Source organism: Taudactylus pleione, unplaced genomic scaffold, assembly GCF_031769625.1.
Source record: "Taudactylus pleione unplaced genomic scaffold, aTauple2 ptg000061l, whole genome shotgun sequence".
In the NCBI taxonomy this organism is placed as follows: Eukaryota; Metazoa; Chordata; class Amphibia; order Anura; family Myobatrachidae; genus Taudactylus; species Taudactylus pleione.
Window position 1 is genome coordinate 14,345,346 of NW_028284463.1, and position 14,136 is coordinate 14,359,481.

Here is a 14,136-nt window from a genome sequence, read left to right on the forward strand (position 1 = left end):
TCCGAACGCAGACGTGCCTGACTATGCAAATGGCATTTTATGGGAGTGCATAATTAACTAAGTAGTGTCATGGCACATGTGACATGGGAGGTTTTTACACTGACTTGACTGTAGGGCTTAAGAGAGGGTATGGTCAACCTTAAGCTCTACGAACAGCTCCGATGGTCTCGATTAATCTTATATGCCCGGAGATGACATGTAATGCGAACGAGAAGGGGGCGTATTTTTAGTCTTACGGCCGCATCCTCCCCTCGCTCGTCCAGCTAACGATCCCATTTTAACGACGCAACTTGCGAGCGCTTCATTTGCATATCCGACCCCTATTACCTTACGACCGAGTGGCCGCAACGACCGACTCTGAATGAGGTCCTCAGTCTATTGATTCACTAGGATGCACTGCATTCTCCTGCATGTTGGTTCAGCTCCCAAAAGGCGAGCAGGTAACAGGTAAGCTGATGAAGTACGGTACAGGATATATCGGTATGTATCCATCACACTGTGGCTAGAACCGTCTTCTGCAGAAGAGTTAGCGATCTAATCATCTAAAATATAAGTGATATGGTGACTGAGCAAAGGGGTACGAGGTTCTGAGATTTACAGGTTTATCCGTCAACATGTTAATGTGCCGAAAGAGTAAAGAAATTAATTTGCACCCTAATGATGATAACTGTGCTCTTAGTTTATTAATTTATGTTAATATGATGAACCATGGTTAATTGGCACACCAGAGAGGGGCATCTGGGATCCAGGAAGGGGTATTAGAGGTTTGGAAGAGATGTTGACTCTTCTTCGACAAAGGCTAACTGTTTAAATTTCTCCAAGGAGCAGAGTGACAGGTAACCCTGAAATGACACGGGAGACAGACTCAGACATAGGATTCATAGGCGGCACAGCAAGGGGAAGCATATAGGGGGTTGGTGTTTTTCGTGAGCACCTTATGTAGATTTAAATTTCGGTTAAGCAAATATCATGAAAGTGGAGAGATCAGGAAATATTAACAAGAAATATCCTCACAGCTTCAGTACTAGTGGTAAATTTACTAAAGTGAGCGTTTTTAGAAGTGATGTTGCCCATAGCAACCAATCAGATTCTACTTAGCATTTAACTAGCACCTCCTAGAAGATAATAGCTAGAATCTGATTGGTTGCTATGGGCAACATCACTTCTAAAACTCACTTCTAAAAACTCTCACTTTAGTAAATTTACCCCATAGTCTTTATGACTTTTATTGCAGTTTTTGCTGCATGTGGAGCTGCTCAGGTAAGGAGTAATGAGTCGGGACGCAGACACACTTGCATGACCCGGCGATCTTGAGATGGTCCGATATGATGTAACGATATATTGTGTCCTGCGTACGCACTACTTAATCCACTACACGATATATCGTTAAAGGATTAATGTTACCGCATCGTACGTCGCATCGGACGTGCAGCACATCACATGGGAAGATGCGACCACACAATTCATCATACGATGATTGGCGGTACACACTATACGAAGGTCATTGCGATCCATAGCGGACATAGCGTATTGTGTGTACCCAGCTTTATGGGCCTCTGACAAATTGAAATAAGCCTCTGTGTATATCAGGCCTCTAATAAGCCTCTTCTACAACCAAAAAGCCTCTTCTACAACAAAAAGCCTCTTCTACAACAAAAAGCCTCTTCCCCCCCCCCCCCCCCCCCCGTGTCAACATCTAATACATTTCTAAAGACCTTACGAAAGTTTCCCAATGCCTGGTAAGGAGGATATATTAGTACAATGGCTGGGTTCTTTTAATAGTTGTTTAATAAACACAATTTACTGCAACTATTAATTTCCACAGGTAATACTTTAGATGTTCTAGGGTTCCACAACTGCAGGTTTTTATTTGAAACTTCCATTCAATATGTTTTTCAATTTCCCTAATGTTACATTGTGGTTGGAGCACACCTGCGGGGACATCACTTGGGGAAATAAGAGAGAGCCCCAGGGGTATTAATCCCTATAGCAACATGCATGATCTACTTCTATGGGCAGCAGTAGGCTATACAGCACAAATCATAACAGAAACTTGTGCATATTTACCATGTCCACTGGGGGGTGCTATTCACATCAGTACTTTTCATGTTTTCCCTTACTTTCCTCCTAGTCCCTTCTAATCCCCTCTCCTCATTTATTACTTTGCACAAGTCATGTCTCATTATTTTATTGTGCCTTCAGCAGGTGAAAGTACAACATATTATTATCGGTCTTATCGGTCATACTGCTGCTAGTCAGTAGTGAGTACAGCCATGAAGACTGTAAAGAGAATCATTTTAAATTAGCATATTGTTTAAAGAATGATTGCTGGTAATGCTCAGCAAATGTCCTGCTAGTGGATTCTCGGTCTCATTCAGACCCGGTAGCAAGCACTGATGTGCTCGCAACCGGGTCGATGGGTAGCCCTGCGCACGCGCTGCGGCCGCACTGTGCGTGCGCAAGCCCCGGAGCGAGAGAGAAACTCTCTCGCTCCGGAGATCGCTACAAAAGGGGCGGCTGTCGATGTTGATCGACAGCTCGCCCCATTTTGTAGGCGGACCGAGGGGGTGGTTTTGTGGGCAGCCGCACTGACATCATCAGTGATGTCAGTGGGGAGCTTCCTGCTCGATCAGAGCAGGAAGCTCCCTGGGGCTTGCAGTTGCCGAGACCCGACCTTAGGGTCTCGTCGCAAGCCCCGATTGTCGCGATGGTGATCACCATCGCGACCATCAACCTGGTCGGTCGTTAAGCTGTGGGTGGTAACCCACAGCTTAACTAATGACCAGGAGGCCGCACTTCAATAATGAAGCGACCGCCCTCATTCAGAGACAGCGATCGCTTCTTGCGACTGCCTCTGAATGAGGGCTTTTGTTACTGCACAGTGCATGTCTTCTGGATAACTCCGTCTAATGCTGGGTATACATAGACAGATATATCGCCGGTACCATTAAATGGGCAATATATCTACAGCGGATCAGCGAGTGTATACAGACATTATGGGTACAGGATGCTAGTGCTCGGGATCCCAGAGGTCAGAATCACGATGCCGACATCCTGACAGGGTTTGGATACTAACACCTGATGGCCGGTATCCTAACCCTCCCCCTCTCCCTACCCCTAACTCTAACCATCCCATCCTGGTGCGTAAACCTAACCTGCCCCTCCCCGCACCCTAAATCTAACCCACCCCCCTTAGTGCCTAACCCTACCCCCCCCCTGGTGCTTAACCCTAATGCTAACCCTCTCCCTAACCCCAGGATTCTGATAGGTGTCAGGATACCAGCTTCGGAATCCCCACGGTCGGCATTATGACCACATTCCCTGTGAACTACGTAGTTCACAGACATATAGAGCCTATGCCCTCCAGCACAGCCGATGATGCTATCTCTTGCAGATACTGTATATCGGCACATCTAGCTGTGTGTACGGGTGACCTGCCGACCCCACTTGCTGCAGGGTGACTGACGTCTCAATTGGGTGGGCAAATTTAAATGCCCGCCCAGCTGTGATGTCAGGGCTGGCAGTGCAGACACAGCAGCTGAACGATTGGTGTGTACCCAGCTTTACTTCAGCAGGAAAAAAACAGGGCAGCTCTTATTTTTATTAAGTCACTTTTTCTTATATGATGAAGAGATGAATGCTGGGGAATAACTAGAACTTTGTGGGCTCCATTGCAACGTTTTGAAGGAGCCCCTCCAAAAAACACACACACCTAGACGGGGGCTTATGTATTCAAGGGGGTCCACAAAATCAAGTCATGCATTCACTGTGACCCCAACACTGCAGTACTGGTTGCACAATCTCCATATTTATATATAGTTAGTAATTTGGAGTTGAGCACCTGTGATTTGTCTTTTTCTGTGCCTGCAATTAACAGGTAGCACTTCCCATTATATATCTATTCAGGGTGTGCAGCCTAGGACCTTTTCCTATACACTCCATTTAGTGTGCTTCTTTGCAAACCTGACGGCATGAGACACCTCCAACCTGGACTGGCACCCCTTCCTTATTGGTGTAAAGCATGGAGTCTGGTATTGTGAATGCACACTAGTAATAGGCACAATTTAGGTAATTCCTACAAATTATATACTGTAGTCAATTTTGGATTGATTTTTGGGGCGTAGGTCCCCTGGATTGCTTTGGTTGGTCTGTTTCAGGGCATCGCATTATAACACATTTTTCCTTTTTTGCACATTTTAACACTTTTACTGTTTGTTTATTATATTTGTATTTTTACTTCTCCATCCTATATATGCAGCTGTAGCTGCTCTTACCTATCTTATTTTACACTACACCTTTCTCATTAGAGCGATGCCCCGGGGGTGGCTCGGCTGAGCTGGTTTGGGGGGTTCTCAGGGGAGTAGCGAGGGTGGTTCCAGTGGAGCATGAGCTCCGGGCACCAAAATGGACTGAGGACGCCATCCTGGGTTCCAGAATTCATGGGGCGCTGCACAGTATGACGGCCACCTGTTAGTCTTATCTCGGTTTGCTTGCTCTATACCCTAAATAAGTTACGGATCTGAGATCTGTTTGTACATTACATGTTCCCTCAAGCCTCCCAGATTGCCTCCCCTCTGGCCCTTCCTCATCTGTGATCATCTTCTGTCACCTCCCCTTTCCTGTTAGATTGATTATATTCACTTCTCACCTCTTTAATTCCCTCCCCTCTCTACCCTGTGATCGGCTCTTTACCCCTGTCCTCTCTTTTCTTATTGGCTTCTATCACCACCCTCTCCTCTCCTTATTGGCTTCTGTCACCACCCCTCTCCTCTCCTTCTCTTATTTGCTTCTGTCACTGGCCCTCTCTGATTGGCTTTGCCCCTTTCTTCTCCTTTTCTTATTGACTTCTGTCACTGGCCCTCTCTGATAGGCTTTGTGCTTCCTCTCTCCTTTCATATTGGCCTCTGTCACCTCCCCTCTCTGATCGGCACTTTCCTCTCCTCTCCCCTCTCCTATAATTCAATGTGCTTCAATGGACTTAATAGTTACACATCTGAGGTAAAATCCTAAACTTCAATTAAAAGGTATGAGTTTAACAAGAGTCACTGCTTTGCTATTTAGAGTAATGAGGTGTTCCCCGGCATGACCACAGTGTTATTTGAAAGGTCTTTTAAAAAATATTAGGAGACCTGAAATAATAATAATGGTGGTAGACAGAACATGATTAGTAGTACTCACAATAATATACTGTAGGTGCAATGTAAATTTGCAAAGTAGGAGCATAGCTAAGGGAGCTTCCCATAGGTGTTCCCACTCCAGTGACAGCTGCTTGGGGCAGTAATTGCAGTAATAAGCTGAGCACCCTGTGGAATCTCACTCTAGCACATGTACTCTGTCAGTTTAAGTTAAATGATCAGAATATATAATGCAATCTCCTCTATTGACTAATAATAATGATTCAAAGGAGATAAAAGTCAGATCCTAGGTGCTATACATAAATAAAGCAGTGACAAAGGAGCTACCCCTTAATGTCAGATCACCAAAGCATTCTGTTCCCCCAATTGGACATCTACGCCCACTGCAATACTGCCACTGTTTGCTGTTTTTCTCTTCACTTCAGTATTCCCCTACAGACTGGTCATACCCCACTGGCACAGTTCAGTACAGGGGAGGGCGCTATGACATGCACTTTCTCCGGGCGCCATGGTTCCACGCTACTCCTCTGGGTGTTCCGCGCTCTGGATTTGAACCCTAGTATACGGTATTAGGGACCTACCCAACAGAGGTTACCTGGATATGGTGGGTAGGCCCATAACCTTGGCCATGATTATGCTAAAAACCTCTATTTATTTATTGCAAAATTTTATTGCATAATGTATTTATATATAATTAGTAATTTGGAGTTGAGCACCTGTGATTTGTCTTTTTCTGTGCCTGCAATAATAGTCTCAACAGGTAGCACCTCCCATTATATATATTCAGGGTGTGCAGTCTAGGACCTTTTCCTATAAGCACCAACCGGTTCTCAGCTAATCAGCTGGTCTCATTATCAGTGGCGTAACTAAGGGGGGTCGAACAGGGTTTGTGCCCTGGGCGCCGTAGGTCCGGCGGCGCGGGGGGGTGCCGTCGGCCACGGTACCGACCCGCCCTAGTTAGGCAGTGTAGCGCCGACCGCAGTGTGTGCGGTCAGCGCTACACATTTACAAAGGACCGGCGCTAGGCTTCCCTGCGCCCAGCGCCGGTCCTTTGCTGCACAGCCGAGACCTTCCCTCCCCCTGAGCGCTTACCCAATAGTAATAGCCAGGAGGAGGGTGGGAGGCGGACGGTCTCAGGCTGTGCAGTAACACACACATCGCCGCTGGTGCGGCAGCGATGTGTGTGTTAACCATCAGCCAATGAGAGTCAGACAGACTCTCATTGGCTGCTGCTGCTGCACACATCACCGCCGCGCGGCAGCGATGTGTGTGTGTTCACCAGCAGCCAATGAGAGTCAGACAGACTCTCACTGGCTGCTGAGCTCCCACTGCAAGAGCTGGCCACCTTCCGGCTCCTGCAGTGGGTAATGGGAGAGACGTAATGATGTTGTGACGTCTCTCCCATAATGCAGAGCGCGCCAGCCCGGGAGGACTGACGTGCGGCGCCAGGAGCGGTGTCCGGAGCAGGAGCGTGGATTCAGGTAAGTGTATTTTTTTTTACTAGTGTTGTGTGTTTGTACATCGGGGGGGGGGGCACCATTACAGGGGGGGAGCACTACTGGGGGCCTGCATAAGAGGGACCACAACTGGGGACACTGCATACTGGGGGTACTGTATAAGGGACACTACTGGGGTTAAGGTGCATATGGAAAGGAATGTTCAGAGTGACGATAAAGGGGTGTGTCATGTTGATACGCCCCATTTTTTAGTGGCCACTCCCATTTTTTGCCGCGCGCACATAGGGGGGGAGGGGGGGAGGCTAAGGCTCCATTTTTACATTTGCCCTGGGCTCAAAATACCCTAGTTATGCCACTGCTCATTATACCAGTAAGGAAGGGACTTTGCACGTGCTTGGGAACTGCTCCCACTGCTGGGAAATGAATACTGCCCTGGTCCTGTCATCTTTCCCGCTGTTGTGGGACTAAGTATAACACTGCAAATTTATAGTGTTATACCGTAACTTGTTATAGTACATAGATGTGCACTGTATAGGGTCACACGCTGCATTTCACCAGTCCTCTTATTCATTCCTATCGTCCTCCATTTTATTTACCTCAGCCAGACATAAAACTGATGACTAATCACAGAAGACATAGCACCAGCCTACAGTAGCAACCGCAAGATCAACCTGCATTACACATAAAGCCACTACTGAAGCTTACTTTTGTTTTTTGTTTTTTATTCTTATTATTTATTTACAGGCTTGAGTTTGAGTCACATCATAAAAAGTCAATAAACTGTATCTTTATAATACAGGGCTGTAATAAAAGTGTCACGCCTACCATAAAGCCACCCGCCCGATTGCACAATACCACAAACGTTTTTATTCTCTATTGGAAAAAGGTTGGTATGAAAGCAGAATTCCATCTCCTGATGTGTGGTGGCTATACGCTGTGGCTAGGCAAGGACTATTGGGTTTATAATGGGCACCTTGACTTGTAGCCGATTGTAGGCTTGGGCAGAATTTTTGTAATGCAATTGCTTTGTGCCATTGTGGATACACGACAATAGCTAACGGTAGTGGTGAAACTTTCACTTCCTCGCATGGGGGTGGAGGGGTGCTCTAAGCCTGGCCTGGCCAACCTGTGGCTCTCCAGCTGTTGTGAAACTACAAGTCCCAGCATGCCTTGCTACAGTTTTGCTATTAGGGAATGCTAAAACTGCTGCAGGGCATGCTGGGACTTGTAGTTTCACAACAGCAGGAGAGCCACAGGTTGGCCAGGCCTGCTCTAAGCCTTGAAGAGAGATAAAGTGGAGTGGGGCGAGATAGAGTTCCAACCAATCAGCTGATAACTGTCATTTTACAGGCTGTGTTTGAAAATGACAGGAGCTGATTGGTTGGTACTTTATCTCCCTCCAAGGCTTGCTAAATCTCCCCCATAGAAGTCCCATGCGTATACCAGGACATATAGTGCTCCATATTCATAAGGCCTACCTTTATACTTGCCACCAGCTGTGCATTCAATGATATCATCTGCTTTACTCACTATCCACTCACCTCACTATTACACCAGCTGCGCTTTAAAGGAGAGACACTGTAGTTATTTTAAATTCCAGTGACGTCAGGCCTACATAACCGAGGAACCTATGACAGGAACCAGACTGGAGACCAGCTGCTTACCCAGGAGATGATAGAGAAGAAAGAGAAGGCAATGGCTGCCCTCGCAGCATCGGCGGCTTGGTTCACCTCCTTTGCCTTTTCCGTCCGTTGCCATTGGTTGGCCAGGAAACAGAAGCACACAAACCACAGAAAGGACCAGAGGCCTGGAGCCAAGAGAGAGAGACAGGAACAGGTCTGTAAACACAAGTCTGATATATAATACTGCTAGGTTCTCATCACTCACATTCAGCTGGTCCAAAGAGGACATCTGTAACCCTGGCAGTCATAGGGGTAAGCACATCCATCCAGGATGAAGTTGCATAATAGCATGTTTCACTTCAAGTTTAATGCAATATAATTAAATGAGGAAATGTCATCATGTGCTAAAAGCCACAATGTTCTTTGTAACTAACAAAAGAGAAGTTTGAATAAAAATCAGTTGAGAAATTAATGAGGGGTTGATTCAGTTAGCCACCATGCAGCTCGCCCGGCAAGTAAGTGCTCAAATATGCTGCACTTATGGTAGCTCCAAACCCCCATACGGCGGCTTACAGTAACCTCGGGGACAGTTGATGGCTCTTATATACAGTACACCGTTGCAGCACCACTTTGCGCCACTAACTCCTTATTGAATGGACCCCAAAGTGTCTGAAGACTTGCCCAGAATATGGAAGCTACTAAAAGTTACGTATTAATTGGTACCTTTTTATCTATCTATCTATCTATCTATCTATCTATCTATCTATCTATCTATCTATCTATCTATCTATTTAATATCGATCTATCTCATATCTATTTATTTATTATTTATTAACAGTTTCTTATATTGCACAGCAAATTCCGTTGCGCTTTACAATTTGAATCAATATTAACATTTTACTGAGTTGTAAAAGACATACGGAAAAGACACACATAAAGGTAAGAGGGCCCTGCTCACAAGCTTACTATCTATCTATCTATCTATCTATCTATCTATCTATCTATCTATCTATCTATCTATCTATCTATCTATCTATCTATCTATCTATCTATCTCATATCTATTTAACTATCTAACTATATCATATCTATCTCATATCTATCTATCTATCTATCTATCTATCTATCTATCTATCTCATATCTATCTATCTGTCTAATTTTCAGTCTGAAGCTGCAGTGTGAAAGTATAATGATAACTTTGCAGAGTATTGTAGATTCATAGATCAGTCAGTAACCAATTTGGCAGCACTCATGGATAGTGAAACATTACACTTAAGGTGCATACACACAGTACGATATCTATGAACGCTAACGATATCGTTCAACGATATATCATTCATTCTTATACAGTGAACGACCAACGATGCGCGTTCCCGCATGAATGATAGCGATATCTATGATCTTCCGTACATGCAGGCCAATCTGGACGATATTGTCAGCTTTGCCCGTTCAGAGATGTGGCAGGATGACTTCACTGAAAGATATCTTACAAGTCGTCGGTGGTACAGATCGTTCCGTGTGTACCCAGCATTATACACTTGTTCAGGTACCAGACTGCAAAGTTATCACCTGCACCTGCATTTTGTGTTTGAGCAATGATCCATGCACACAGAAACCTGACGCACTGAGATTGGATTTTGTATGAGAAGCACACTCATGGCACAATGACTGGTCGATTTGGTTGAGCCAAAATGGCACCATATTTGGCCAGTTTCAACCGCTTCTCTCCAATGTCTTGCAGAGAACAGCAACCGCAGAAACCACTGAGAGACCCTACATTTATATCCAGCCTTCTTTCACCTTTGCTGATATTCCTGGTACTTCATTCCTAGGTCTTATGCAGCAAGAAATATAGAGAATGACAGTTCCCTGCTAATTCCATTTCCAAAGGTGCTAATAGTCCCCAAAGTGCTGATAATGGGAGATCTTTCATGGGCACTGGGTTGTGGATTGTGGGTAACCATGCTTTCAGTGAGGGTGTCACCCTGGCTCAATTTAGTAGATTTGTAGTTCCCAACTCCAGTCCTCAAATACCCCCAAGAGGTCATGTTATGTGGCTTTCTTTAATCAAGCACAGGTGAGTTAATCCATTTTGCCTGGTAATTACCCCTCCTGCTTCCACAGACAGGAATCCTCAAACAATGGCCTGTTAGAAGTTCTTGAGGACTGGTGTTGGGAACCACTGTATTAACTGAATCAAGGGCGATGTCTTCAACTTACCAGAGGTGTGAAGACTTGTGTTGTAGAAGACAGAAGGGTAGTTAGTAAGAGAGCTGGGTGGGAATTTCAAGGTTTTTAGAAGCTGGATCATCTCTTGGGTATCTGGGGTATTAAACATGCTTTGTATGTAGTCCCATCTGTCAAGGGCTGGCCTATTATGGCAACTCTCCTTGGTTTCTTCTAAAGTCAAACAACCTCTCCCTTCAACGAGCCTACTGATAGCTGCTTCTCTGGCCCTAACTGACTGAACAGTTAATAGTTTATAAGGAGTAAAAAATATGCTAAGTAGAATAAAATAAAACACAATAATGTAGTAAGTGAGCAGAATGCCACCCCAGCTTGGTCTTAGGTGCCTTTTGGCCACACTCGGGCCTGGCAGCAATTGTCAGACAGCCAAGTGTTGCCTTCTACACGGCAGAGAGAAATACTGAGCCGGAGAGCCTAAGCGGCATTCCATAACCTACCCACTCTACTAGTATAATAAGGAAGTAATAGACAAGAACATTGCTAGGCCATGGACAAGTGTGCACAATCCCATGTCGTGCATGTAGTGTAAGAGCGACAAGCTGTGATGTGGGGGACGGACCCCAAGTCTTCTGGCAATAGAGTTGTAAATGAAAACATGACCTTAGTGGTCATCGTCAGAGTTTTTTTTTTTTTTACTCCAGATTAATAGAATAGAAGCTCTTTGGAAGCAGTGAAATAACATATTGGGAATGTTGGCTGGGATTGGCTTGGGAAAATGCTCATTTTACGAAAGTTGAGTCTTCAGGGTCACGAGGATAGGAAGGTCACAGTATTGAATAACACCTACTAACAGTACAGGCGTCAACAGCCGAAAAGGTGCGAGGCTTCTCGATTTAAGGTTAGAGCCTCAGAACTTAGTGGCACATCGCGACATGGTTTCAGTGGATTAGGGAGGATGACGTAAAAGTCCTGATTTCTAAACCAAGAAGGTTGGCACGCCTACTCCTGCCCTTAATAGTGATGTCTCCATAGTCTGCGGTGAACAGATAAATGAGATTGCCAGGGTGCGTGCGGACCCATTTAGCAATAAATCTCTGTTCCAAACATGTTGCAGCAGAGAACCTACACCGGCTATGGCTCTGAGGTACTGGGCCTACGTTAAGCTATTAGGATAACAATACGTAGTTATAGCATGTGCTGGGTGAGAAGCCAGATCTAAACAATGTGAGCAGTGGTGGTCTGGGTTATGGTGCATACACACGGTCAGATCTGTCAGATGAACAATGAACGATTTTTACCAACGATTTGAACAATTTCAGACAGTATTAAAATGAATGGAATCGTCTAAATCTGACTGCAAACACATCCGATGTCAGATATCGTTATCTGACCATCGGGAACGCGCATCGTTCATTGTTGCAGGCTCACATGTCAGATTTTCTTTCAGATATGAATGATTGAACGATTTTTACAATCGTTATCGTTCAGATCTGACAGAAAATCTGACCGTGTGTATGCACCATTACAAAACAAACAGCCAATTTAAGGGAGTTGCTGAAATATTATCCTAAATTAAAACTGATGCTCAATATATATATATTTTTATTTTCTTCTCAACCAAAATGAATGAAAATGCTAATATGCAATTTATTTTATTAGGGAAAGATGACAACTTTTATATATGTAATGGACTTTGTGCCCCGGTTTGGTCTGTGCTGGTCTGTTGTACTTATATCTGGTGAAACTATGAATTTTTTTTTTACGTACAATAAATATATTTTATTATATGTCAGTTAAACTGATAAAACTTATTTAATACAGCAGAAATTTCCTCCCGTATTGCCCGAGTGACGACGAGAGCACCAATCAGTGCTAAGGGAGCATTCGCAAATAGTCAATCACAAGCGTGGCACTAGTGCTGGTGATAGGTAGAAGACACCCAAGCGCTTAAAAACACACTTGCAGCGGTAAATAACAAAAAGGGGAACAAATTGCAACCCCACAAAAAGCATAAATAAAAAGAAATACCGCGCTGGTGAACAAGAATAAATATAAAGGTGTAAATTTAATAAAAATAGATCATAAAATTCACATAACCAATTAGGTAGCAAGACATAAATAATGAAAGAAAAGAACAAAAAGGACATGTTAAATATCAATAAAATAAATGATAGGGGCAGATGAAAAATAGGAATATTGTTATTAATAGCCCAATATATTAGATTCCACTGTGCTGTACCTGGATAATAGAGTAACAGTCAATAGATTCATAGGCAGTTAAAGTGCAACATTTGTTATCACTTGACACAGGTTCATGGATGGTATCCTGTGTATAGCAACAATGTGTCCACCGTACTGTAGCAATTGTATCTGCGTATAGTGTCCAAAACAGCGTGGGGCTAGTGCTGGTGACAGTCATCATGCGATCTTTGTACCTGCCCATGATTGCCTGCAAAGAATGCACCTTTCCAATGCATATCTCAATCTCTTTTTCAGTCTACTTGTATTCACAACTGCATGAAGACACCCCTTGCTGTGGCAGAACAGAAACCAGCAGTGCGTGTATGCCCTGCTCTGGGCATGTGTAGAGCAATTTCATGCAGGTTATGATATGCCACCTGGCACAGAACTCACTCTGCAAAAGCCACATTTTATATATATATATATTTTCTGGAAAAATAGGTTCTGGAACTGTGGGTGGAGCTACTGGGATTGGAACTATGGAAAAGCAATTATATATATATTATATATGATTTTATATGCATATAAATAGTATTTAGAAAATAAGGCACTCAAAAGGACCTTTAAAATAAAACTTATCTTATGGAAAATACATTTTGGCCCAGGACAGTACATCACAGTTAATGCAAGGTTCAGGCACTGAGTTCCTGCTTGGTCTTGTTGAAATATAGCACTGTATATACAGTTGAGCAAAGGCAGAAAATAAGGTGCGCCTATCAACCAAGGAACACAATGCTTCCAAACTGGCAGCTCCTAACAAGCAGGGTCTGCTACCTGCTACAAATGGAAGAGCAAAATGCCATATATGGACATCAGTAATAATATTAGCTCAACACTATATATACTGTATATACAGCAAAAGGCAGTGTGTAGGAGCGCTTGTTTGTGAAGATAAACAATAAAGGTTTATTACCAATGAATGAATTTATTACCAATTAATGAATTGTAACAATTACAAAAATATCAATAAAATTAAGTGGGTCGATGGTGGCCCAGTGCGCATGCGCACGACGGAGCCGGCTCCGTCGTGCGCATACGCGAGACCCGGATAGCGATGGGCAATCCGTCGCTCCGGGACTCATACCAAAGGGGGCGTGCTGTCGATGTTGAGTGACAGCACGCCCCCTTTAGTGGGTGGGCCAGCGGCGTGGCTGCCCAGACGGAGGCATTCCCATGGGAACGCCTACCGTCTGGGGCAGCTCCACTGACATCACAAGTGATGTCAGTGGGAGTGCTTTCGGCTCTGTTAGAGCCGAAAGCACTCTGGGGCTTGCGGCAACGAGACCCTACCACAAGGTTCTCGTCGCGAGCCCGATGGTCGCGATGGTCTTGACCATCGCGACCATCTTCCTGGCCGCTCGCTATAGCTGTGGGTGGTAACCCACAGCTATGCGAGCGGCCGGGAGGCCGCTCTAAAAGACCAGAGGGCCGGGCCTGATTCAGAGAACGAGCGCTCTGTTAGACCGTCCGGCTCTGAATCAGCCCCACTGTTCC

General features: G+C 44.7%; 1 protein-coding gene across 2 annotated transcripts in view; it reads right to left on the bottom strand.

The window, feature by feature from the left end:
- Positions 1-14,136, bottom strand: part of SYNGR3 (synaptogyrin 3) — a 67,662-nt gene that overhangs the window by 6,494 nt on the left and 47,032 nt on the right. Inside the window, exons 3-4 of one of the 2 annotated variants that reach the window (XM_088464780.1) lie at positions 8,257-8,399; positions 569-842 (exon numbers count right to left, since the gene is read on the bottom strand). In XM_088464780.1, the coding sequence (XP_088320906.1) occupies positions 759-842; positions 8,257-8,399 (227 nt within the window). In that variant the 3' untranslated portion in view covers positions 569-758. Of the gene's footprint in view, positions 1-568; positions 843-8,256; positions 8,400-14,136 lie in introns of those variants that run through there. The other variant, XM_088464778.1, reaches the window with a different exon arrangement.